General features: G+C 38.8%; 1 protein-coding gene across 2 annotated transcripts; it reads right to left on the reverse strand.

Moving 5' to 3' along the window:
• Window positions 1-851: 851 nt before the first annotated feature.
• Window positions 852-24,159, reverse strand: MSANTD1 (Myb/SANT DNA binding domain containing 1). Of its 2 annotated transcripts, XM_069794786.1 has the most exons (4): window positions 23,855-24,159; window positions 23,472-23,736; window positions 13,044-13,328; window positions 852-3,825 (listed from the first exon to the last, which is right to left on the reverse strand). In XM_069794786.1, exons 2-4 carry the CDS (start codon window positions 23,723-23,725, stop codon window positions 3,585-3,587), a joined length of 780 nt encoding a protein of 259 aa, XP_069650887.1. In that variant the 5' UTR covers window positions 23,726-23,736; window positions 23,855-24,159; the 3' UTR covers window positions 852-3,584. The 2 variants fall into 2 exon arrangements, with proteins under 2 accessions (XP_069650887.1, XP_069650878.1); XM_069794777.1 differs by having other exon boundaries at window positions 23,472-24,159.
• Window positions 24,160-26,393: the final 2,234 nt, after the last annotated feature.

A 26,393-nucleotide genomic window follows, 5' to 3' on the forward strand; every position in this document is an offset into this window, starting at 1 on the left:
TCCATTTTTACATCACTTACAAAGTCACCTGCCTCCAGGCAGCATATTTCCTCCCCTATTTATTTTTTCCATTTGCACCATCTGTGTGTAATACAGGCGCTTCATTTAATGAAAGTGATATCATACTGTGTTGACCCCGTTACTGCCCTGAAAATAAGAAATTTGTTTTCCTGTGCTACAGTTTGTTTGTTGATCACACTTATAGCAGCCATGAGGGAGTTCCTTTAATGTCATAGTTACAATGATAAACTTGAGTAACCCCTGATGTGCTCTCCTTGGATACTTACTACACTTGAAACTCCCTACTCATACAGACACAACAGCAGTGTCTCAGTTTTGCAAAACCAGGAATTCTACCAAGCATTTTAATTCTAGGCAGGTCTTTCAAGTTATAATTTGTCTGAATAGCTCAAATATTCAAATATCTTTACCTGCAGCTAACTGTCCTCTATAGATGAGAAATCTGCACCTACCTTAAAAAAAAAAACCAACAAAAAAAACCAACCAAACAAACAAAAACAGAAAAATCACTCAACCTATTTTTTCAGGTAAATGTTCAATCTTTACTAAAACAACTGAAACAAGCAGCAAAAAGAAACTATGGGTAGATAGGGAATTTTTAACCTGTTGTCAAAAAGAGCATTAGAAAAATTCTGTCATACATGAAACTAGTCATATTTGTCTACAGCAGTGCTGTGTTCACTCTCTGAACAAAAACAAGGCTAGAATACATATAATCTGGAAGGATGGGAATAAAGCCTTTTGTTAAAGAGATGAGGTTTTAAAACTGAATTTCTAAATTTAACTACTAAAAAAAATGATGTTTTATATAGAAATAAAATCTCACAACCTCCAGAAAACACCACTTCCTTTAATGTAGTTACATAAGACAATGTTCAGAGTCTCATCTAGAATGCTGTATATCATTCTGGTCATTCATCTTTAAAAAGGATGAACTCAAAGAGCAAAATTAACAAAACAGTCATTAGAATAATCCCTACCTTATAAAAGAGTGTTAGTCTTCTGAAAAAGGTCTGCATGGGACATGACCTCTGGCTCTCAAGAGTAAATGCTACAGAAAGTGACAAAATCACAGTGTTGATACAAGAAGAAATTGGTATAAACTGAGCAGGAATAATCCTAGAAGCAGTCTTCTAAACTGCAGTTTACCCATCTCTAATGCAGCTCTTCATATAATTCTGGGGACAAAGCACCTAATTCATTTTAAAGTCCACACATTTACAAAAGGGATTATATGACACGGTTGCTTGTGGTAGCAGGCAAGGAATCAGTGGATTTCCTCCATTCCTGCTCCTACAGCTCTGGAGTTACAATTCTTTTAGCATGCAAGGAGAGGGGCTACCTACTCTACGGAACAAGGTTCACATACGCTGCCATTGTTATTGCTCATTAATTGGATTTAATTGCTATAAGGTTCAAGTAGATAATATCAGTAAATATTATTAATTCCTGTGGAGTCAGGGGAGAGTTTCTTTATATCTTACTGTAAACAAGTTAAAGTGTCAGGAAGCACTACAACATGGATACATCAGCCTACCCAAATCTGTTACAGATCTACATTTGGAATGTGCAAAACCATGACAAAGCACACAACATATATGCCCTCTCTCTTATATGCCTGTATGAGAATGCTCTTGCACGTACTCTGATCGCCTATATAACATTAGGAACAGTCCTGGTTTTAACAGTAGCTCTGCAGGCAGAGATACAATAAGGTTTTATGATTCTCTTCCAGACATGACTAATTCGATTTACACACACAAAAGTATTTGGAATTTCACTTTTGCTAAATGTCAGCTATCACCCTATCTTTGCAGACACGTGCCCTTTTTCCAGTCACCCAATCACTGTAGTAAAGGTGGAGTGAAGGAAAGTTATTTCGCTTATACTTCAGCAGCCACCATTTTCTGCTGGTTCAGTCTTCTACTACATTTGCATTATCCTGTTATCATGAATTAAACTCTCTAGGAATGGGCCGCATTTACATACTTAATCTTTCTTAATCTTCATACCTGCAGGATCTTCTAAGAAACATTTCCACATATTATTACTTTGCTTGGTGAGTATAACCTTTATCCTGTTCACTAAACATAATTACAGATTAATTGGCTGGGTCTGGGTTTTAAAATAGTTTAGCTAACATTAGCTTAGGCAACAATATGTTAAAATATATAGGAAAATGCAAAAATTCAAAAGCAAAGTTTCAAGAGGGAGCATTATTTAATAGTGGGAATGGAAAATGGCCTGAGTTCTTAGTACTAACATTAATTCCATACTTCTATATCTGAATCTAACCTTCAGTCTTGCAAATACAGTGAAAGCAGCAGAAATATGTTTTTCAAGGAGAATGCAAAAAGAAATGGTATATAGGAAATTCAGCCGATAAATTCTTAAGTTTATGTTAAAGGTTATTTCAATGTCATATTTCGTTGAAGAATGAAACATTTGCTGGAACCTCATCTTAACGACTTAAATACAATCCTTTATGCCTCCAGCTCCCTCTTGTGGTATATCAATGTTGATCTTCCCTACAGACCACACCTTAAAACCTCTAATTGCACACCGAAGCTGTGCCACCAGCAACTACTACTGTAGAGGTATTGAATGTTCTTCATGACTTCCACCTCTATATTTTGGGCATCAGTATAGATCTTTGCACTGCAATTAAGAATTTAAAAACTTTGACCGTGGTTATCTCTCCCAGTATTTTTCATTGTCCCAAAGCATACTATCTGCCCAGCAATAATAAATAAGTTTCTTCTTTTTCTTTATTTCATTTGATAGATTATATATATATATATGTATATACACACAATACAATATTTTTCTTTTGTGATAGAGAATAAATGAGAGTTTTCATTGCTGGTTGTTCATTAAGTCAACAGATTCCAGTTAATAATGAAAAAAATTAAACATTTAATATCAAAAGCAACTTCAAGTATCTTCTATACATTTTAGTATTCAGCATATAGTAAGGTGGGTTTGGGGGTTTCTCTTTATATCAAAAGTGTATTTGAATAGACTATTTTTACCCTAATACTTTAGAGTACTATTCATATCAGGCATGGAGTTTAAAATGATGTATCTCATGGTCCCAACTAGCTCTTCACAAGAACCATAGTTCACTTGCACAATCACGGCATATGTTTCAAAACAGGGTTTAATCATCAGCAAAGTCAAGATGCAATTACCATGTTTAGAAATGCACTATTTCGTTCTCCTACAACAGGTCAAGCTACAGTCCTTGATGTGAAGCAATATACAACACCACTGTTTGTAAAACAATACCTGACCTAGGCATAAATAGTACTGAAGTTCCCAGAGCTATTCATTCCTTAACCTTTCCATATAAAAATAATTCAACTTCGGCATATATTGCACTAATTTTATCATACTGGATACCTCTCGCCCTGCATTATCTGTTCTCTTTGCTTAACTAAGATTACACTAGGGTTTTAATTTCCATGGAAAACCTGGGAATAGGGCAACAGACACACATATGGTGTGCAATAAAGGGATATCTATAATATCAATAGTAATCTCAGAGGCATTCACAAAGGAAACTACACATTAGATTTGGAGATCATTTTTTCCAGTAGATTCATCATTCTCTCTTGTAACTGTAAGCTTTGAACTTGAATGATGTTTTGCTGATCCAGAATCCTGCGTACTTCTCTACAGGTTTCTTCCATAGCTCTACTCAACTTCTTTTGTTCTTCCAACATGGCCTCCATTATTTTTAGCTTCTTCTTTTGGAAGCTGCAGCTTTGCATTTTTCTTTTCTTAACTGGTCTTTCTTCAGCTCTGAAATGTGAATACATGTTAACAATTAAACTTATATTTATAAAAAAAAAAAACTATGTTAGAACCTAAAATTCTATACTACATTCTTGGCCAAGCTACAACCTAGTCCTATTTTTAAACCTGTGTTCTCCAATAAATTCCCTCTCAAGTTCATGCCAAAACATAAGTATTTACTGAATTATTGCATAGTGTTACAGACAGTTTAAAAAAAAAAAGTTTTTAAATCTCATTGTTTTTAATAAGAATTTTCCCTGCACAATACCAGGCTTTTTTTTTTTTTTTTTAAATCTTGACATTTCTTACACATTGAATTTATAAACTGTATTGGGAGAGAGATTTTGCTCATCTGGCCATTAAAACTCCAATTTTAATGCTGCAATAACCATCCCATCCAGAGAAAGCGCTGCACTGTTATGTGTGGTGGTAAGTTACAGCTTGTTTCTTAAAGCATTGCATCAGGAAGGCTGGACCCACTACAGAATACTAGTCTCAGAATTTGCCCTTGCACTGAGACACAATAGTTGCAGTGACCACTCATTTATATATTCCATCACAAAACATTATAAACATAAAAGTTTAGCAGGATACAGCTTACAAGATTCCCTCTTTTCTTAGTGGATGAAGGGAAGGCTGTGGATGTCGTCTATGTGGACTTTAGTAAAGCCTTTGACACCGTTTCCCACAGCATTCCCCTGGAGAAACTGGCTGCTCATGGCTTGGACAGGCGTACCGTGCTCTGGGTAAAAAACTGGCTCAATGGCTGGGCCCAAAGAGTTGTGGTGAATGGAGTTAAATCCACTTGGCAGCCGGCCACAAGTGGTGTTCCCCAGGGCTCAGTTCTGGGGCCAGTTCTGTCTGGTATCTTTATCGATGATCTGGATGAGGGGATCGAGTGCACCCTCAGCAAGTTTGAGGATGACACCAAGTTGAAGGGAGGGTTGATCTGCTCTAGGGTAGGAAGGCTCTACAGAGGGATCTGGACAGGCTGGATCGATGGGCTGAGGCCAACTGTATGAGGTTCAACAAGGCCAAGTGCCGGGTCCTGCACTTGGGTCACAACAACCCCATGCAGTGCTACAGACTTGGCGAAGAGTGGCTGGAAAGCTGCCCGGCAGAAAAGGACCTGGGGGTGCTGGTCGGCAGCCGGCTGAGTACGAGCCGGCAAATGTGTAAGTGTATGACACGTCTTAAAAACCTCCAGTTACAGCTGGATCACTTCTTTTCTAACTTAAAGTGGTAGTCCACGCGTTTGTTCACACTTTTTGTAACTCCAGACTGGAGTCCCCAACATCAAAGTTATCTGATGATGGGTCTTGAAGTCTGTTCACACAAACAGCAATCTCAGTCATGTTCTGCCAAATGCAGTATCCTTTCTAGGTGAAATGCAATAATGAGATAGCACAGTTGTGAGTAGTATGCTATGTCAACATCTTGCAGATTTCAAGGCATCCTTGAATAAGGGTAACTTGAACTCTTGAGGAATGTATTTTCATTAATGGGAAGAAGGGGAGTGGAGAGGGAGGTCACTCAGCTGTGGCAGATTTGTATCATAATTTCATTCATGTTCTTATCCTACTTGACAGGCTTTGTGCAACAGTGACTGTGACATTCAGATCTCAGCAAGAGAAATAAACAATCCTAAGCACCTGAAAGAATTAATGCAAATATAACAAAAAGATACAAGCCCCTTGACATTTAAGAATGCAATGACCGAAAAAGGGTGAGTTCTACAAAAAGAAACAAGTGGATTAAATTAAATGCTATTAAAATCTTAGAGAAAAAAATTTAGAATTGGTCATGAGGGAAACAGTTTGAGCACTGTTTAGTCATTTGAATGTGCTGTCTCCCTGTGCACAGGTAAGAAAGAACAACAATGCTCCTTTGCAGGTGGCACACTAACACAGTGAACAAGACCACTGGCTTTCAGATTATCCAAGAATTTAAAGTTACTTGTACAATTCAAAGGGCTTTATCACTATTACACTACTACCATGATGCTAAGGGAAAGGAAAAGTCATCATCTTTATGCTAAACAACACTTTGGAAGATATACAAAATAAGCTCACCTTTGCAGATCTATATATCATATTTGACTTTGGGCATCAAATAAATGTGTGTAAAATAAATACATGCTGCTCTGCTCAAACTGTGGGTCAAGCTTGCAGCTGATTACTGAGATTATCACAGCCAGCCAATCCTGCAAGAATGGGTCTTGGCTGACAGCAAATTCTGTTTCTCCCCATTAACTCTAAGGGCCAGAATGATTTGAAATGTGGTTCTCAAAGAGGTCAAGCAAGTTGAAAAGGTCTACAGCAGTCTAAGGAAAGCACTGAATCTGTTATTCCAAGGTTCCCATCACTGCATTCACATTCACAAAGAATGCATGTTTTCTGGTAGGCAGAGCAAGAAACTTTCTGAAATTATGGTATTATTTTAGCCAAAGTCACCTTTTGAATTTAAACTTGTCTTCACAAAGGATTTAAATATTGAAAGCTTGATGGATCTCTACACTCTTCCCTATACAGTACTAGAAAGTAGCTATCTGAAATAAGTAAGAACTGTCTCCTAGAGCCACAAGAGGGCTTGCATCTTGTCAAAGTAAGCCCTGGTGAGAATGGTCCTTCATAAGGAATGAGAGAGAAGATCTGAGGCATGTCAATGGTACTGAGCTGCACTGAGTATTGCGTGACCTTCTTGGCAATTGTGGCTGCCATGTGGTTTTTAATTTCAATCGAGACCAAAAAAAAAACATGAAAAAAGGACATAGAGTAATTTGGATTGAAAGACCTAAAATAAGCCTTATGTTTAAGAGAAGAAAAAAAATCTTTGAAGTGTTTTCCTAGAGTCTGTACAGGATTTTATCTGTTTTTCAGTTAAACAGTTGTGATCCGTCAAAAACCTGTAAGACATATAACCATATGCCCAAGACAGTTATTGTCTTGCACAGCTTCAGAGAGGAAAGAGAAGCAAAATGTGTGGTGGTGATGGCAGCTACCTGGGGAACTGTATCAGCAGTACCTGCAGTCTGCTAATAACTGAGAAAGTACTCGCTGACAAGCGCTTGCTCAAAATCAGGTTTCAGCACAGAGAAGTCCCCCTGAAAGCCAGGGCACAAGGATACTTCAAGGTCTCCTAAGTACCCTCTATGTTTGTTTACAATTAACAAACATGACTTGGTAATTAGACAGCCTTCATTGAAAAGAATTTCAGACACCCCTAGCTTTGATGGTGTTCCCAGTCTCCTTTTCTCTCCAGCCACAGTGACTATCAATGAGAAGGTTTTGTGATCACTCACAAGTCCATACTAAGGACTTGGAATTTACAATCCTCTCTTCTTTCAGAATAGCTCTTGAAGGAGAGCTCTTGAGAAGGGGTCTACAAAAGAATGACCTAAAGAATCTGATTTACAAGTAAAGAACCCTCAGCAACATGAAACAACGTAAAATGTCCAGTGATGCCTGAAGGAGTTATATGAATACTGAAGCATTTCCTCAGATATTTAGCCATCTTTCTTGAGAAGTTTTAGCTCTCCTAGGCAGCACACCAGAGAGACCTCTCCAGTGTCAGTAACTTTTTATAACAGAAAGTCGAGAGGGAAGCAGGGATAGGAATATGCGTTCAGCACTGTGTAGCCCACCAGCATCAGTATCCTCAAATAGTTTCAGCTAGGAGTATGTGTAGTTTGGCAATCTATAGGCATGAGCATAAGAAATGATCAATGTTTGCTGCAGCAAACACCAGTCGGTTCTTGTTGCCGATTCTCCATGTTGCATTCCTGTGCAGCCAACATGTCTGTGACAGTAGGGGTGCAACAGATCCTGACAGCATCCACAGCCTCTGCCAAAGAAGCATCTCCACTCTTTGCCAAGCCTAGTCTGCCTAGTCTCTGAAGGTAGATTTTGAGATCTGGAGGAAAGAGGGGTTTAGGAAATCCAGGACCTCAAGTACAAAATCTGCTGATACTCTCGGGCCTTCACAGTGTCTACGGCAGGGAGCCTCCGAAAGAATTGGCACTGGTATTCCCCCGACTGCACAAATGAAGTGTGGAGGAGCTCTGGCATTGGGACTGTGTTACAAGCAGACTCTTGCAAAGCTATTTCCACACTGTGCTCTAGAACAGACAGGCAGGGTTCAAAGGAAGCAAACCAAGGGAAAGAAAACGTTCCATCTCATCTAGGAGGCCGAGCAGAAATGACAGTGTTTACTGGGGACCAGGGTGAACAAAGCAAAACCTCCAGATGTAATTAGGCAAGATATTAGGCAAGTCTCAAATGCATTTGCTGCCTACCTATCTAAGATCGATTTAATTCACTGTTCAATTAGAAGCTCCTTGATTGATTGCCTGCACTCACCCAATAAGGCCCAATTTCAGGGATGTGTGTGAATAATAAATGAAGCAGGAGTTGAATACAAAGAGTTATCTGTCTACCAAAATGTTTTACCCCCACAAAACCACTAAAACAATTCTTCCTTTCTGACTACTCCATGGCAAATGGGTCTCCAGTACCACTGGCTTCTGGAATTTATGGCTTTCAACAGCTAAGGGCTATTTCTGACTTGTTTGTGCTTTTTTAGCTAGGTACAAATCTGAGTGGACCTCCATAACGCATATCTTTATGGAAAATAATTAACAATGATCTGGAAATAAGTCTCATTAATTTTAGAGATGGCACAAAGATCTTCAGAGTTTGAGGACTGAGGATCGAGCAACCTGGATCTCCTGGTAAACTCGGCTCATTCAAATACAGCCAGATGCATTCAGGAATTAATGAGGCTCATCCTTGAAGTCAAGTATAGAAAAGAACCACAAAAATGGCTTGGAGCCTGGGCAAAGCATCTTGCTATGATAACAAGTCTGCATAATGAGTTAAGATGCACTACATAATGCGCATAGCCTAAAGCTCAAACTTCTTTGTAGATGCTGCCCATTCAGATTTTAAATAGCCATGGCATAATTTTAGAAAGATTAAAGGCTTTGCCAAAACTGTTATTTCCTGAATTAGCAACCTCGCCAAGTTTTAATGCACTTCTATTAAACAATTCATATCTTAGCTAATTCATGTTACCAATTCTTACTCTTTCTCCATATGTAAACCTTCTGTACCAAATTATTTAACCTACATTTAAAAATTAAAGAATACCAAAGATGGTATGATCATGGTACACAACTACCTTGAGGCAAAAAGTGAAAAATGCTGAAAGGGTCTCCAATATAGTGAAAAGAAAAATAAATAGAAGTAATATCTGACATTTTAATCACCATATCCACATTAGAAACAAGACACTGGTTTAAGCAAAGGATTAATCACTAGAACAGAACCCCATAGGGATGACTGAATTCTCCATCTTCTGAATACATCAGATCTAGACTGAATATCTAGTAAAAATTTCCAAGAGTCAAATGAATCATGGAAGCAGAGAAGTGGAGGACAACAGAGACATGGGGCTCCTGAGTGCAGTAGTCCTCTGCTGAAAGGAAGCATGTCACAGAACCCCCTCCATAACATTTCTGGGCTCCACACCAAAATAACTGGATTCAAGTACACGGATGGTATTTAACAAGAAGTCAGAGTAGATGACATGGTGGTTTTATTATGGTCTATTAATCTGTGAAAGTAACTCTTTGACCCCCATTTTCAGTACAATAGAAATGGCAGAACAGATGAAGTCTGAATTACATTCGCAGTCTGTATAATTATGTTCTGTCATTACTTTAACAATGAAAATAAAGACTATAAATTAGTCCACAGGGTGAAAAAACACTGTTTTCAGTTAGATAAAAAGTCATTTATAGTGGTGTCAGGAATTTTGATTCTAAAAGTTTAAGCTGCAGTACAAGACTCCGCCACATTGCATTATATTATCTGACCATAATAGAATAATTCTCTTATTGTCAGATGTTTTATGGACATTGCAGTAAAATACAAGCTTTGTTGAAGCCCAAGAACAGTGTTAGAACAATACTAAACAAATAGCAGGAGCCACACTAAAGGGAAATAGGGATTCCAAATGTTTTCCTCATCTGGAAATTGCAACAAAAATAAAAATTAATTTTATCCCACATGAAATGTATTATCACTACCTAGCAAAATTTGTTTTTTGTAAGAAGGTCCCAAATACAAAGAATTTCAAATAAAAATGCGAAGAAACCCAGTTTCAGCTATTTTTAACTTGAGACTATGTATGTATTGATTGAAGTATAAATCTTGGAATCTTCCTCTATCATGAAAGCTAAACATTAAAATCAATACATTTTTTTAAATTGTAATTTATATAGCCAAGTATCCTCCTGCTATGTTCAAGGATACTGTGGAAAATACAAAGCTGACACTCAAAAGCTGTGTTTGAGAGTTTAAGGGAATAACACTAAAGTTTTCAGAAGTTTAAAAATTGACTTAAAAAAAGTACTGCTTGAGGTTTTTTCCACTATCTATTGTTGCCGTAATATTATGATTTTTATTACTGAAGAAAAAAATCCCATACCCTAAGCTTACTTTGCATACTTGACTGATCTGTGTATAGTCTGCTTCACAGGAAAAAAAGGAATATACAGTTGTAAAATATAAAGCTGTAAAATGCGTCTATATTTTACATATAGATATGTGCATATACTTTTCAAAATGTTTCAAAATAATTGTTTTGTGTAGCCGTAAAGTACAAAAATCAAGAGAGAAATTGAGGACCTGAAATGCTCTTTTAATTTCGAATCCCAGTATTGCCTTTAGCTCCTTTTTTGAGTCTGTTAGATCAACTGTGTACTGTTTAGAGGCAAGGGCATTTACAAAAAAGCCAAGATGGACCCAAATTTTGTATGCTAATTCTTTTGTCTCTTGTTGGCTATTTTAAAGTGTTTTTCAAATACAGGATGACACACTAATTGCTTACACTGAAAATTGCTTCTCAGTTCATAATTTTCCATTAGTAACTCTAAAAGAATTATCTTCCTTGTCTTACCATGGCAGCTGTAAGTGATTTTAACCCATCTGATATCATTAGCAAGCACTGTATTTCCTTCTGGCCAAGAAGGGTTCCCTACCCTTCTCTCATTCATCAGGCTAAACTAAACAGGTCAAAGCTCTACAAGCTTTTCAAAACCTCCTATGACTATTGGAATACCACTTTTCCTCCTCCCACATATGTGCCCCATTAATATCACAAGTGCCTTCTAATTTTTAATCCGATCACAATGGTCACCTGAAACGTCATACTAATCTCTCAAGTGGTATCTACCGCTCAACTTTTTCTTTTTTAAAACACAGCAGAACTGTATTTTAGCTTGTGAATATGTACGTATCTTGCTGTTAAATGATAAGCACAATATTATATTGCACAAAAGTTGTTTATAGTAGAGGCTGTGAAAGCACGGCTGCATTTGTAAATTAGAGAGCAATGTATAATGGAGGTCCTACCACACTGATACCTGACTTACCCTTTCCTCCAGCTCCCAAACCCAGTTGCACAGCCATCCTTAGCAGGCAACAGCAGCACTGCAGCCTGACCTACTGCAAGGACAAAGCATCATTACCTCCCATACAGCCTTGCAGCCAGTTGAAAGCCAGCCTGTGCCGTTAAAGGCCAGAGTTAAATGACCTGCAGTTTCTACATTGGCCAAGTAAAGTTAAAATATTTTTTACTAAAACAGCTTAGGTAATTACCTTGGACAAAGTAAAAAAACCCACTAACCCTGAAGCTGGCTAAAATGCATTATAGCCTAAATTTTCCAGATCTTAACACTGTGGAAATAATTCAGTTAGAATGGCTTAAGTCCACTTTAGCTGTGAATGAAAGCATCTACGTGACAGTGGGAGTCCACGTGCAAACTGTAAGCACAACAGATAGATACACATTTGTGGTCGATTACCTTGACTTCTGTGATGGCTTGTCTACACTCTGTAATGAAACCTGGTGTGGTGACCTCTGTCATCCCCTACCAGTCACCTATGGTACAAAACTGGATTGTCCTGGAGTTGTCCCTAAGCTGAAGAAACTTAACATCTGGCATTTTGAAAAAGTCTGATGTTATTAAATAGCCTAGTGAACAAACTATAGCTCATATTTGTGGAAAAGTGACCTTCTAATTAAATATTAAATAATATTATTGGAAATCAAATTGTGAATTAGAAAAAAAAAGTTATTGCTTCAGAAAAGTGATCTTGGAGTTTGCAAATCCTAAAATCAAGAGAGATTGTGTATCAGGGATATCTGCTTACAATGAACTAGGATGAAAAAAATTGCTGCTTACAGTTCAAGAATTACACACCCTAATATGTATTCAGTTGCCAAAAAAAAGTTTTAAAAAATAATCAGCTGTTCAAGGGCTATTTGCTTGAATGATAGAATGAATTTACCCTAGTTTTATTCATCCAAGAGTAAGCCTGGAAACAATAATCCAAACTTGTTAGGTTGGTTCTGCTTCCAGCTCAACACCTTCTCAGTTGCATGACTGACAGATATTTTACTGTCATAGTTAAAGCCTCACAGACTCATGATAAGGATCTCTAGGATCAACTTTTTTCCTGCCAGAAAACTGTAATAAACTCTTATTTCACACCACTCTGGACAAAAAATGAGACCAGTAAAGGCTAAAATTTGTATCGAGTATACAACCCTGCCTTTTGTTAAAACATTGCCTTCCAGAGAACTCCAATCTTATGGAAAAAGGAAACATGTTTGCATTCTCAAACTAGCATTTACTTTGAAAAAGTGACATTCTCAATTGTATTTAAAATGTTACAATGTACTTCAAAACTACATGAGCAGCATTTCAGTGTCCACTGAAATATTTAGTTTGCATCTTTTCACCATTTTAATAATAGCTGAAACCAGAGAAATTTCATACTCATACCAAAAGCAAAACTGGAGCAAGCCAAAAATCATCTAAGCAGTATGTTGTATCTCTGATTGCACTGCAGGACTCTCTTGAACATGCCTATGCTCCTATTATAAACACTCTACCTCATGTGAGCAGTGACATGCATGCTGAGTTTTGGCAATATTATACAACTTTTTGCCCGGTCCTCCTACTGCCCTCTAGTATCTCATAAAGGAATAAAGAAAATGCCCTTATTCAGCAAAGTGGCTGAGACTGGGGAACAGATCTCATTTGTGATTTACAAAAAAGATACAAAAGCTGTTGGAGAAAAATGTTCTAGGGTGTCCCCTTTACATAGCAGATCCAGTTCATTCTGTGAAATACAAGGGGGGAAAATAGATGCTACCTCAGCTTGTAAGAAAGTAAGCTTGACGAGCTCTCTGAATGTTCATCTTCAAAGCACTCTTCCCTTCCTTCATATGTAAACTGGTTATATGGCAAATACAGAGGTGTAGACTTAGCTGATGGAGACTGCGAGGCCTCCGTCTGTGATGTAGAAGGACCTGGTTGCTGATTTTCATGCATTTTCACATCACTGTGGTCTGTCACTTTGGATAAGATCCTATCAATGGTTTTGTAGTAAGGCCAGTCAGGTGCAACCGTTTCACTGTCAGTCATGCATTTTAATTTCCTGTAAGAAAAGGCATACAACATTAAATCTTGTTTTCCTACAAAAGTGCTTTTCATACAGATCTTCTATCTCAAAACATTTGTTCTGGTCACATTTAGGAGTCAAACTGAATGCTTTAACAGAATAAAATTAAACACTTTATTCTTTTAATCTCCAATGAAGCCTTTTAGTTTCTTTTCCTAGTTTTGACCTGTGATTAAAAGTTGCATGTAAACCCCAAATGAAATTCAATACAAATAAAGAACATTACAACTTCTAATGGAAACAGAACTATGTTGGTTGTAGAATAGTTTTTCTTCCCCTTACAGAGTGCCAGACTAACCAGTCTCACAGCAGTCCCTGACAACTGGAGTATGCAACACACCACAGCCTTTACCAAACTATGGGCATCCCCTGTCCTTCCATGCTTTGAAAAATGAGTATTTGTTTTCCATGATAAATACAAGTGGCTATAAATATAATTTATATCCTTTTCGCAATATAGCCTAGAAGCTCTGAATTGCCTAGGTAAACATCCTAGTAATAACCATGAGATGTAGATGTCTGTTACAGAATAAAGATCAGCATAGGAAGAAGTATAGAATTTCATTAATTTACCAAAAAAAACAACAAAAACAATTAATAATGCACTATAAACAGCATGCACAAAAACATTATAGTGAGATGACTACCAACCATGACCTTGTCTTTCACATGCATCTTATTATGAGACCTATTATTCAGTCCTAACACAAAGTTCACTGCTATCCCACTTGGTACCCATTGTTATTTTATTTACTTTTACTGAGAAGTATAAAACTGAGGTGTATAGATGAATTATACATCTCAAAGAAACTCCAGTGTCCAGCTAGAGTCCCAAACTTCCTTTTCATTTGCCTTTCCCAGTTGGGATCTTGTTACTCTAAATCAAAATGCAGCAAGGGAACACACAACAGGAAAGACAAGACCAATGACAAATGCTCCATTTTCATAAAGTAAATTTCATTCAAATTAACAAAAAGCTGAACCAAATCTGATTCTCACAGCTAGCAAGAGGTTTCCATTTGCAAAAAAAAGGATAAAAACTCTTCCTGGACACCTGTCATTCTCCCCCCCCCCCCCTTTTCTTGAAGCCTTTCAGGTTTTTCCTCCTCAGAATCCATCCTGCCCACACCGGTCCTGCAAAGGATAGAATTAAATAACATGTAAACATGACAAAAATTGTGCCAAACTTAAAAGCAAGAACTTGAAGTTCTTCCTTTTAAACAGCTCTCAGCCTAGGGTAAGAGGAAATCCACCAGTGAGCAAAGAAGGCAGAAAGATTTGCTTAAATTTTAAAGCCATTTAAGGATTCTTTTTTTTTTTTTTTTCTCATCCTTGCAAGGTCTGATGAGCTTTTCCAGCTATTTAGAAATGCACATCATAGTCTTGCATAGCAAAGCCTCCACAGCCATCCATATTTTTATGCCCTCTATGCATTCAAAATTTTAATTTCATACATGTTTCACAACCTACTGCTGCAATTTCATTGTCAGAGAGTATCTAGCGCAACCTACAAATACATGTATATCCGTCCAGCACAGATACAAAATAGCTAAATACAGGGCTGACAGCAACCATCACTTGATATTGATTATTTTTAGTTCAATTATTTAGGGTATTTGCATGAAAAACATATCAATTAAACCACTATAAGCTACTAGCCAAGTCTACATTCCACATTTGTTTGCCCATGTTGAAACCCCCAATATATTCAAGCAATGGGGTTTAAAACATTACCATCCTCAGCAGCTCATTGCAACACATTTGCCATGGCCGGTCATCCCCACGGGTGAGACGGCAAAAAGCCATGAGTGAGCACATCTCAGCCATGCCAGTGCAAAATCCAGCAGCTGCATTAAAACTTCACAGGACATGGCTTGAGCCTTGAGGACTGCAAAACATTGTGCCAAAAAGGACGGGGAAAGCTCAGAGCTGGTATTCTGCCGACTCTGCTCTGGGGCCAGACTTGTGTTTAGCCTCACGTTAGCCAGGACCCCCAAGTCCTCATCAGCAGAGCTGCTGCCCAACCAGTCCATCCCCAATCTGTATCAGTGCAGGGGATTCAACCATACCAGGGATAGGACTTTGCATTTGCCCTTGTTGAATTTCATGAGTTCCCTGTCAGCCCATTCCTCAAGCCTGTCTAGGTCCCTCTGAATGGTAGCCCTGCCCTTGCATGTGCAGACCCCCAAGTTTGGCATCGTCTGCAAAATTGTAAGCATGCACTCCACCACCTCCACCTTCAGGTTGTTGATGTTAAACAGGGCATGTCCCAGTATAAATCCCTACAGTCCTCTGCTTGGAATGAGTCTCTAGGTGGAGTACAAGCCATTAACCATGACTCTTTGAGCCCAGAGATCCAGCCAGTTTTTCGCCCAGCTGGTAGTATCTCCATTTGGAGTATAACATCCTAACTTGGATACAAGGCTGTTACCAGAGACCGTGTCAAAAGGGTTTCTACTGTCAAGCTAGACAATATACATTGCTCTACCCTCATCCACAGATCTAGTCATTTAATCACAGAAAGCAAGCAGGTCAGTTAAATATGAGTCACTCTTAGTATATCCATTCTGGCTATTTCCAGTCACCACCACCTTCTTGATGTGACTGGAAATTGCTTCCAAAATGGCTTGCTCTGTGATCTTCCCAGGAGTTGAAGGGAAGCTGGTCAACTTTTAATTCCTGTTCTTGCCTTTTCTGAAGGTGGGTTCAACAGTGGCCTTTCTTCGGTCCCCAGGGACCTCCCTCAATCTTCACAAACTTTCACAGGTGATTCCTGACTCAATCCTTTTCTACTACTGGTATTTCCTCCAATCCTGCTCCAGGCACACCAGACTGAGACACCTAGGCAGTGAAGACTGAAATAAAGAAGGAACCAAGTATCTTCAGCCTTATTATTTGCATCTGCTTTCACTAAATCACCCACCCTTGGTGGTGATTTTCAAGGCAACCCCCAGCATCAATACAGGTTGGGGGATGAAGGGATTGAGAGCAGCCCTGCGGAGAAGGACTTCGGGGTACTGGTGGATGAAAACCTGGACATGACCTGGCAATGCGCACTCGCAGCCCAGAAAGCCAACCGTATCCTGGGCTGCACCAAAAGAAGCGTGGCCAGCTGGTCGAGGGAGGTAATTCTGCCCCTCTACTCTGCTCTGGTGAGACCCCACTTGGACTGCTGCATTCAGCTCTGGAGTCCTCAGCACAGGAGAGACATGGACCTGTTGGAGTGGGTCCAGAGGAGGGCCACAAAGATGGTCAGAGGGATGGAACACCTCTCCTGTGAGGAAAGGCTGAGAGAGTTGGGGTTGTTCAACCCGGAGAAGAGAAGGCTCTGGGCAGACCTTATTGTGGGCTTTCAATATATAAAGGGGGATCATAAGAAAGACAGAGAGAGACTTTTTACCAGGCCTGTAGTAACAGGACAAGGGGCAATGGTTTGAAACTAAAAGAGGGTAGATTCAGAGTAGGTATTAGGAAGACTTTTTTTACAATGAAGGTAGTGAAACACTGGAACAAGGTTGCCCAGAGAGGTAGTAGATGACCCATCCCTGGAAACATTCAAGGTCAGGTTGGACGGGGCTCTGAGCAACCTGATCTAGTTGAAGACGTCGCTGCCCATGGCAGGGGCCTGGACTAGATGGCCTTTAAAGGTCCCTTCCAACCCAAACCATCCTGTGATTCTATGAAAAGTTTTCAGGAGCAGGTGTTTCACCCGAGTAGGTCAGTACCTTGGGTTTTATGTCTGAGCTCAGCTGTGTACCCAGACCACGGGTTTTTTTTTTTTACAAAACTATCACGATTTTGAAGGAAGAGCTGTTGTTTATTATCCGCCCACACAGCTGTAGAGTTGCAGCTATATAAAACAAGGTATTTCTCTGGCTCTGAATGCATTGAATGGATACTAATTTTTTCACTTCTGACTGCTTACCATAGCTCTGGGCTAAAAAAAAAAGGATCACTACCAGAAGGTAGGCAAGAGAACTTTGTTAGCTTAAAAGCAGCACCAGCAGCAACCATCTACCTGTACGGAGTCTGGCTCATACATAAAGAAAAAAAGGATGAAATAGATGGAGAGATGAGAAGATAAGGGGGAAGGGAGTGTCAGTCCTCTGGAAAAGAAGTAGGAACGCGGCAGGTGGAGGTTAACAGGGAGAACATTCACTGGAATAGTGGTGATGGTTTAGCTTTCTGGTAAAAACAAACCAAACTTAGCAATATTAATACCAAGTTTCAGAATTCACTGATTTTTAAATAATTTTTTCCACAACTGCCAGAAGTCCAGAAAACCTAGTGAGACAGCTGAGAGTTTTTGCCTGTATCAAGGAAAGCATAACCCTGGCAGAACTGAAGTCTAAAGCAAAGATGAACTTACTGCTGTCAGTCAGTCATTACCATAACTCATCACACCAGGTCTTAGTTGCATCCAAAACATAAAGTTGGGGGTTTTTTGATCGTTTTATTTCTCTGTGGTTTGTTTGTTTGTTTTAATGAAAAATGAAGACATTAAAAAGAAACAGGACAATAGTAAGGCTGGGGTGCAAGAGACCGGAAATGAGAGAGGAAGAGGAGCCAAACATTCAACACTTTGAAATTGGGCAAATCACTGCCTGAGTGAGCAAGCCAGGCAGAAAAATTAGCTAAGAAACAGAGGTAAGTGAGAAAGTCAACAGACCTTGCAAAATAAATTCATGCTGAGTTTATCTAGACCTGTTGCTGTTTCATGAGGCTCTATTAAAATCCAGCTGAGAGCAGAGGCAACTGAGAACTCTCTCCAAAAACTCAGGGACCAAAGTCGAGCTACCAGTGGACAAATGTCTGAAGTATGAAAAACATTGTCAATCCAGTTAATCTGAAAAGTGGTTGTTTGTCTTATTGCAGAGAAGTGAATAAATTAATGGGCTTTGAGATCCTACTGCCAAAATGCTCCACTGAATGGACTGAGACAACAGTTGAGTAATTTGTGCTGCCGTTGACCTTTCTTCAGACTTTATTCTTTGCGCCTATTAATTCTCCTTCTAAAATAAAAGTATTACAATATTATGTTCTAAAGAGTTTTTTTAAATCATCGTTATTTAGTCAGTAAAAAGCAAGCAATCTATAACTTGCCTTTTTTCTAGGCTTTGCTCAAAACACTATTGCTTTTTTATTATTATTACAGTATTTGATATTACTACTTGCCTTAAGGAATGGATACAAGATCCACCTCCTGGGGTTTCTGAGAAAAGCTTTCAAAATAAATAATAAATAGCAACTGTTCATGAACCAATCAATGGTGAGGAGAAGAAAGATGTATGAAAGTACAGTACTAAGTTCTGCATCTGATATAAATTATTGAAATTAAAGAGAAAGATAGCAAAATATTCAAACTCAACTTTCTGCAGTTATTTGGCTGCACTTATATTTTATCATTTGCTGTAGCAGAGGTCAAATATTCCAGTTGCTTAATGTCATAGAGTATAGCAATGGATTACACAAGCAACAAAGTTTAATTGCTATCGTGTACACATGAAAATAAAAAATTAGACTAATCTTTTATTCAAATCATGAGACTGATTCAAATTTACCAATCATTAACATTAATTGACTGCAATTTAAATAAAAAAGCAACAGCTGCATCCTGGTTTCTAGGCTTTAGGGAGGGTGATGTTTTTGAAAATAATAAATTTGCATTCACACAGTTCTTATTTTTAAACATCAGAAGGAATCAGTCAAAACTGTGGACTGCTGTGCAAGCTTTACAAACCCTTCTTCCTTTTTATAAGCCAGTGTGTATTATGTCAGTGGAAATATTGTAACAACAGATACAGTGCACTGTTACACATTAAGATCAGCGTATTAGCGGTGACAGGACAGTGCTTTCTTTTAGAAGGACTAATTACTGGTTCGTATGTGCTGAATGCCCCAAGTAGCCCACATAATGGAAAGAACTCGGCACATACTCTAAGTGATGCTAAACTGCAAGAGCTGGCATGCTAATCTCTGCAAAACTTTTGATGACCAGCACATCAGAAAGCTTAACTTTGCATTCCAGCAGGCTTGACTCAGCCCTTCCTTCTTCCAAGACAGATAAATAGGGACATTCACGCAGCTCACCGAACAGGTGTCTTTAAAATTGAACATTAAAAACCTGGCGGCTGATCTATCCACAGCAGATATTTCAGATTCTACAGCAGTTCCTAAAAGCAGAATTTTACTCAAACACACCTGCAAAAAAATTTTCCTTCCACCTATGGTGCTGTGGCAGAATTTTCCACCCAGCCAATTTCCACGGTGGATGAAATGGTCCTTTAATATACTGAGGCTCCAGTAAGAATTACTTCAGGTCATGGTATATTTTTCCCTGAATAGTTTCATCCAAATGCACTTGGACTATGGTAATGCAGAGGAATACAGGAACCGCTCCCAGATCAGCCCATCATCCCACTGCCTCACTTCTGACTAAGGTCAGTGCTAAATACTTCAAGAATCATTTTGATAGACAGGTTTTGGGGGCACGTTTGCCCATAAAGACGCTTGCTTAATTTTCTATTGACCACTAGTATCCTGAAACCTGTTGTCTTTTATAACCCTATCTAATTTGAAGACAATGTCTGTATTTTTATTTAATAAATCTAATCTTCAGTAAAAATAATAATAATGAAACAACCTACCACTCTCTTGGTGTCAATGATTTTCAGTGGTAATGAGTTCCACATGCTTATTATGCAGTGTAATACAAATTTATGACTTTAACTAGTTTTAGATTTCTTGCCTCGCAATTCCAATAAATAACGTCTTGTATTATGGCAAAAGAAATACCTGCTTTATATTCTGAAAAATAGTACTGTATATTTTTACGCATCTCTAGAACTCCTTTATATTTCTTTGCCTTCTTTCCAAGCAAGTCATAAACTTTTCCATTTCTCTTAATAGAGCAAGCTTTCCACATCTCAGCCTAATTGTGTTTCCTAAACATCTTCTCAATTCTCTTGTCACCTCGTTGAAATATAGGGCAGTCAGAAATAAACACAAGAATTCAAGGAGGAAACAATGACATAAAATAGATTTATATAACGGCATTTTAACATCTGAATAACGTTTTTACCTCAGATGTGGAGGAACGGGATATGATCACCCTAAAATTGCTTTTGTGACAGATGCTCACATGCACCAAACTACACCTGAACTAACTTTATCTGGCAGCACAAAATTCCACATAGAATCCCAACATACCAGGAACCAGGGGAATACTTGGGCTGTAATCCCATACTGAGCTCTGTGCCACCGTAAGCATGCACGTAGTTGCATTAGCTGCAGCAACTGCAATAATTAGCGACTAAGAAACACACCTCCCTTACCTATGTGTATTTTTGTCTGACTTTGACTCCTTGTGCACAATGAGTAATGGCTTTCACTGAGCAAAATAAGCAAATCAGTATTTACAGAACTGCATCTTAAAATGCTATGGGATCCTCAAACTGGAAAGGACCATTATAAATGTGTTCACTGCTTTCTATTTCAGATCCTCTAATGTTTCTAATCATTAATATCTGTTTCAAGAGATGTCCCAAGATAAGACATGCCAGTGACAACACTTTTAACACTGAACTTGGTTAAAAGGACTAGTACTGCTTTTCCTTTTACAGAAAAAAAAAATACATGTATGTATACATGCATATACATATGCATAGCAATTTGTAGGACAGAAATTTTATTTTCCTTTATGAAATCATGGCACACAGCTAAATAATAATATCATCTGATTAAATATTCTAATCCAGTTCATTTCTGACTATTAAAGACTAGAGACCATAGCACGTTTGCAACACTGTAAGCAGTTGCCTAAAAAAGTAAAGGATCCTGAAGTGGTAGGAAGAAATAACCACTCGGGTGCAGAACACCCCCCTCATTCCTGCTGCTGGTGCTACCTTCTCCCACGTCACGCTTGCTAACCCTACGTAATCATTACAAAATATTTTCTCAAAATAGAGCATTTTCCTACTCTGAGGATCTTCTTTTTCAGTTTATGCCACAGTGCAGCAATGATGCCCAGAAATATAGTGAGGTAAAGCATCTTCCTCAAGTATCCTGCAGGCACCAAAACGTGGATTAAAACTCAGCTGCCTCACAGCAAAGCCAGCAGTCGGTGGCAACTCACATCATTCACAGTTTCATCACAACGTCTGCTATCTTCACACACCAACAAAAAGTACCCAGAAAACTAGAAATTGTAAGTCACAGCTTTTGTTTGTCCCTCTTCTCTCTACCCCCTTGCCTCGAAAGCAAAGCACACAGGCGTGCTTTGGATAAGAACAAACAATAAGAAAGATGTGTTTCATACAAAATGAAACAGCACCGTGACAGTGCAAGGCAGTTTTCTAACTCTCCTACATTAGCATCTTAATTAATAAGCAGGGAGCTGCAATGCACTGCAAAATAGAAAAGCAGCATGACAACATGCAACAGAAGCAATCTTAGAAGTTCACAGAAACATAAGATGAATTTTTTTTTTAAAAAAGTGCTGTGTTTCCACACATACACACACAGAGTGCACGTATGTGAGTGATTTTATTTCTTCCCTTCCCCTGGTGCAACTTTGAAGTAAAAACATTAATTAGAAAAACTGAGGCAGTCTGATTGATGACAACACTGAAAATTTAGAACAAAGGCTGACAGAAATAACCTATTCCACTTGGCAATTACAGCACTTAAATATTGTGCAGTGTTGCTAGACACCTGTAAAATCTCAGTGCCACGGGATGTATTTCTCAGCAGGGAGGACTGCAGATTTAGCAGACTAAGTAAAGGCCTGGTAGCCAACAACTCCCGACTTCTAAATCTGCATCCGAGTGTGAATTGCTGGGTGATGCTGGGCAAAAATTTATCTTACTTCCAGCTTTCTCGTCTACAGTCTGGGCGAAGGAGATTGTAAGGATTACAGCAGGGTTAGTAAAACATTTTGGAGACATTAGCATTTGCTACAAAACATCAAGTTTAATGTTATGGGAAACGATGTTAAAGATTATGCTTGTGGATCCTAGAAATGTAGGAGGAGGACATTCAAAGTTAAGGGGTTTACAGGATTTTCCCCAGTTTTCTATTTGATGAGTAGTCTCTGCATTAAATACAGTAAGGGTGCCTTACAGAAAAGCGAGCAGTTTTAACATGGTTGCCTGCTGTAATAACCTTTTTTATTATTAATACGAGCTTTGAGGAGAGATTAAATAAGAGTCTCACATATTTGATTTTCTTGCATTACAAGCACATAGCTAAAATCACCACTCAGGATTTCCAGTATGAGGCAGTTTGTGCCTCACAGAGATAAGAATTAAAAAAAAAGGGGGGGGGGGGGGGGGAGATACGCAAATATTTCTTTTAAGTTCTAATTATTTTTTTCCCCCGCAAACAACAAATGCCCAAACGCCTCGCATTTTCTAAAGGCAACTTCCCCTCCTGACTGACACTGCCTGTTCTTTATCATCCCCTTGTAGACACCTCCGCCCTCCCCCCGACTCCTTTGGAGCAGTATTGACGGTGCACATTGATTCTCTCTCTGCAGATATAATAGTTCTTTCGCTGCTGCTGCTGCTGCTGCTTATAATTATAGCAATGTGTGTCACTCAGTAACAAGACATTCAATTATTCTTGGCCCCGTGAAGTGTAACCCTTCAACTCACGAGACCATAATCCAGGAGCTTCAGCCCCCCAAAACATTATTCGGTGGGGTTTTTTTTTTTTTAAACTTTGCCTCGCAATACCGATTCTTGCTGGCCACTTCAAACTGCAGGAGTTTCACTGCAAGGAACTGCTGCCAAGCTAACACAATCAGTCCCCTCAGCAAAGAGAAGAAAAAAAAAAAAAAAAAAAATCTTTTCCCACTAAATACATTTCCATCCCTCTGCATCATAACAACGCTAGCTAATTATAAAGAAACAAAGTTGCCCCGGAGTTTGACATGAAATGGGGGAAAAAAATTAACAATGACGTAACAGCACTGGCAAGAGAGAATTTTAAAAGCGATATGAACAATCTTTAATCTTTTATCGACAGATTTCCTCTAGGAGACTTCTTTCTGAAAGGCAAAAATCACTGCGTTGTCCCTGCTAAAATCTCTTAAAATAAAAAGAATTAACTGAAGCTTACCTGTACTGGAATGTCATATTTGTAATTTTTATCTTTATTTCCTCTCCGTGGCGAATTTCTCCAGTCATTTCAAAGAGTTTGTTAGCCATTTTCTCATAAACTTTGGCATTCCTTTTAGTTTGTTTCAGCTCATCAAAAAATTCTTCCCAAACCAGCATTAAACCTCTCATTTCTGCATCAGTCCAGTTTCTGGCCCTCCTGTGTTTCTCAGTCTGAGAAGAGACAATGTAACTGGGAATTTCTGCTGCAGCCATTGCTGACTGACCTAAAAGGGTTTTAAAAGAGGACACTTAATATAGATTGAGTTTTTAGTTGAGGTTTTTTGTAGTGCAAGACATGCATATGTGGATAAAGAATTTGAATGACAACAGAACATATGAAACCTTTTTGCAACAGCTTGAAGCTTGAGTGCACAAAATGGGGCCTACATCTGACAGGCAGGAATTTAGTTAAAAGCTTTTAAACAGAGAAACGTCATTTTGATGTCACGTTTCCATAGCAACAGAGCAACTGCATAAGCTACAACAACAAAAACCTTTTAACTGAAAGCCAAAGAATCAGGACAAAGTTGACAGGCCATCAATATTAAAGCTTTTAAACACTTTAGGTTTAACAAAAAAAAGATCTATGCAGCCTTTGAGAAGCTACTTTTAAGTTTCTACTTCTTTTTTAGCTTTCCCTTACCTTTTAGGCAGACAATCTGCTAGCAGGGGGTCATGGTCGCCTGAACGAGCTTTTAAGTTGCGCCTTGACAGACTCTCTAGGAGGTTGCAAGGACTGAGGCCATGTACACAAAAAAAAAAAGCTTTTTTTGCAAAGATGTTCTGCAAAAAGCTTCAGCCAGCTTTATGAAAACTATACATCTCCCAGCTAATAAATGTTTAAGCAGGCAGGCTCATTAAAAAGGAGCCTGCATCTGGGTTTAAGAACATGCACAAAATAGTATTTAAGTGTTTAAATAGAGAGAGAAATGTATATACAATTTCAATATAAAGCCACTTTTTTTTTTCCCCGAGATGTTTTGCTGCTGATAAGCACACACTGCAGTCCTGTCAGTATGAATTTGCCTTTGTAGGTATGTATTACTGTATGTGTATTTTGTATTCCTAGTAATTTAGATGCTATTTATGCAGCCTGTGTTCTGCCTTAGGACTGCAGCAGAAGCATTTCACCTGCTTTATGTGGAACCTAAAAGGATTATTCAATGAGTTAAAAAAAGGCTGCGAGATGCTTAGAACTGTGAATAAATTGCTTTGCTGTAAAACAAGCATTTTGAGCTGGTTTCTGTATAGGGCTAAATTCTGCCAGCAGTTATACCAGAGAAGCACTGCTTATTCATCGTATTAAATATTGTGCAACACAAGCATTGGGCCAAATTCTGCCCCTGCTTACACTTGTGCAATCTGACAAGAAGCTTTCACAAAATAGTGAGATGCACGAACTGCATTAATTCGAGCAGTACAACCAGCTAAAGAGAAAGATGTTAATTTCCTACCGTCCCAATATAACCGTGTTATGTAAAATATAAATGAATAAACCACGGACCTTTCTTATTATTATTTTCTGTTTCAGCATATAACAGCAATAACGACCTCACTGCAGGGCATTTCCTGAAGATTAATGACAGGCAGGGGTTAATGGCCTGAGGCTCACCCAGTCAGTCGTTAATCCCCAGGAAATGTTCTGTGCCTCAATCCTTAATGCTTAAGTATCCTATAAATTGTAAGTCTTCTCATAACCACATCCTTGATCTTAACAATAGTTTAAAAATGCACAGCTTGGTTTGCAACCTGGAGATGGCAAAGAGAGCACATAATGTTCCTAAAAGGTACACTAGTAAAATTTGTAGTATCGTTGCCTTCTTTCTATTTTATTTATTCTATTGTTTATTACAAAAGGCACAACAGCATACCATAGAACAAGGCGGGGGGGGGGGGGGGGGAGACAGACACATATACTGTACATAGGAACTTCCACTGATCCAACTCTGAACATGCCTCTTTCAGAAATATACCTGCTGAGTCACTGGCTTCCTCAAAAAAAAAAAAAAAGAAAAAAAGAAAAAATCCCCTAGCTTCCAAATAACTACTTTTAGCTACTAATATGACAGCCTAGCAACTATTACCTTTAAAAATGTGTAAATAGCAGCATATGTTGTGATGATGATCTTGCATGGTTTGTCTCTTGGGTGGCCAGCTGGGAGACATCACATGATCAGGGGACAGATGGTGGTCAGAAGAGGATCAGCTGGTGACACGTTCATTTTATTAATTTATTGTTTTGTTTGGTTTTGAAATTCCCATCACTTAACCTTGGGCTCCAAGCAGCTCTGTTAATAAAATCCTACCAAAGTCGGCGGGCTGCCGTCAGAGCCAGTGGCTGGGGATCACCGGGACAGGTTTAAGGAAGCAATGCAGTGTCCAAGAGGAAAACCCCGCCGGTCCCTTGTCACAGCGCTGGGTCTGACTTGGGACCAATGCATGCTACTGCAAAGCCAAGCTTGCTTTTCAACCTTTAATCATCCATTAGGGGGTTGTTTTTCCCCTCCAGACTTTAATCCACCTAGGTTCTCAAAATGCTGATTAACACCACTGAAACCTACAGCATGATATATATATATATATGTTATAAAACCCCCAAAGATACATATGGTCTCTGCTTTAAAGACTTTTTTAATCCAGTTTCAAGCACGACAACCAGGACACGGTGGGAGAGAACCTGTCCAGCTGCAACAAGTTCTTTCCGTGATGGTCCACAAGTATTCCTTCCCCTTTTCATCCACATGTGCCTGGCATATGTGCGGCAGCTCCTTGCACCGTCTGCTGGGGCTGTGCCCGGCCCCCGGCCCCCAAGCCGGGATCCTGCAGAAGGGGAGCAGTTATTTCCCTGCACAATTCACATCTCAACTTTTCTATATGCTGT

This window comes from Haliaeetus albicilla, chromosome 1 (genome assembly GCF_947461875.1).
Source record: "Haliaeetus albicilla chromosome 1, bHalAlb1.1, whole genome shotgun sequence".
NCBI lineage: Eukaryota > Metazoa > Chordata > Aves > Accipitriformes > Accipitridae > Haliaeetus > Haliaeetus albicilla.

Excerpts from the sequence above, each read along its gene's own strand:
- MSANTD1 (XM_069794786.1), bottom strand. The coding sequence starts at position 23,725 with ATGGCTGCAGCAGAAATTCCCAGTTACATTGTCTCTTCTCAGACTGAG. Across the intron at positions 13,329-23,471 it reads AATATGACATTCCAGTACAG|GAAATTAAAATGCATGACTG; the intron begins GTAAGCTTCAGT and ends CTTTTCTTACAG. Across the intron at positions 3,826-13,043 it reads TTACTTTCTTACAAGCTGAG|AGCTGAAGAAAGACCAGTTA; the intron begins GTAGCATCTATT and ends TTCACATTTCAG.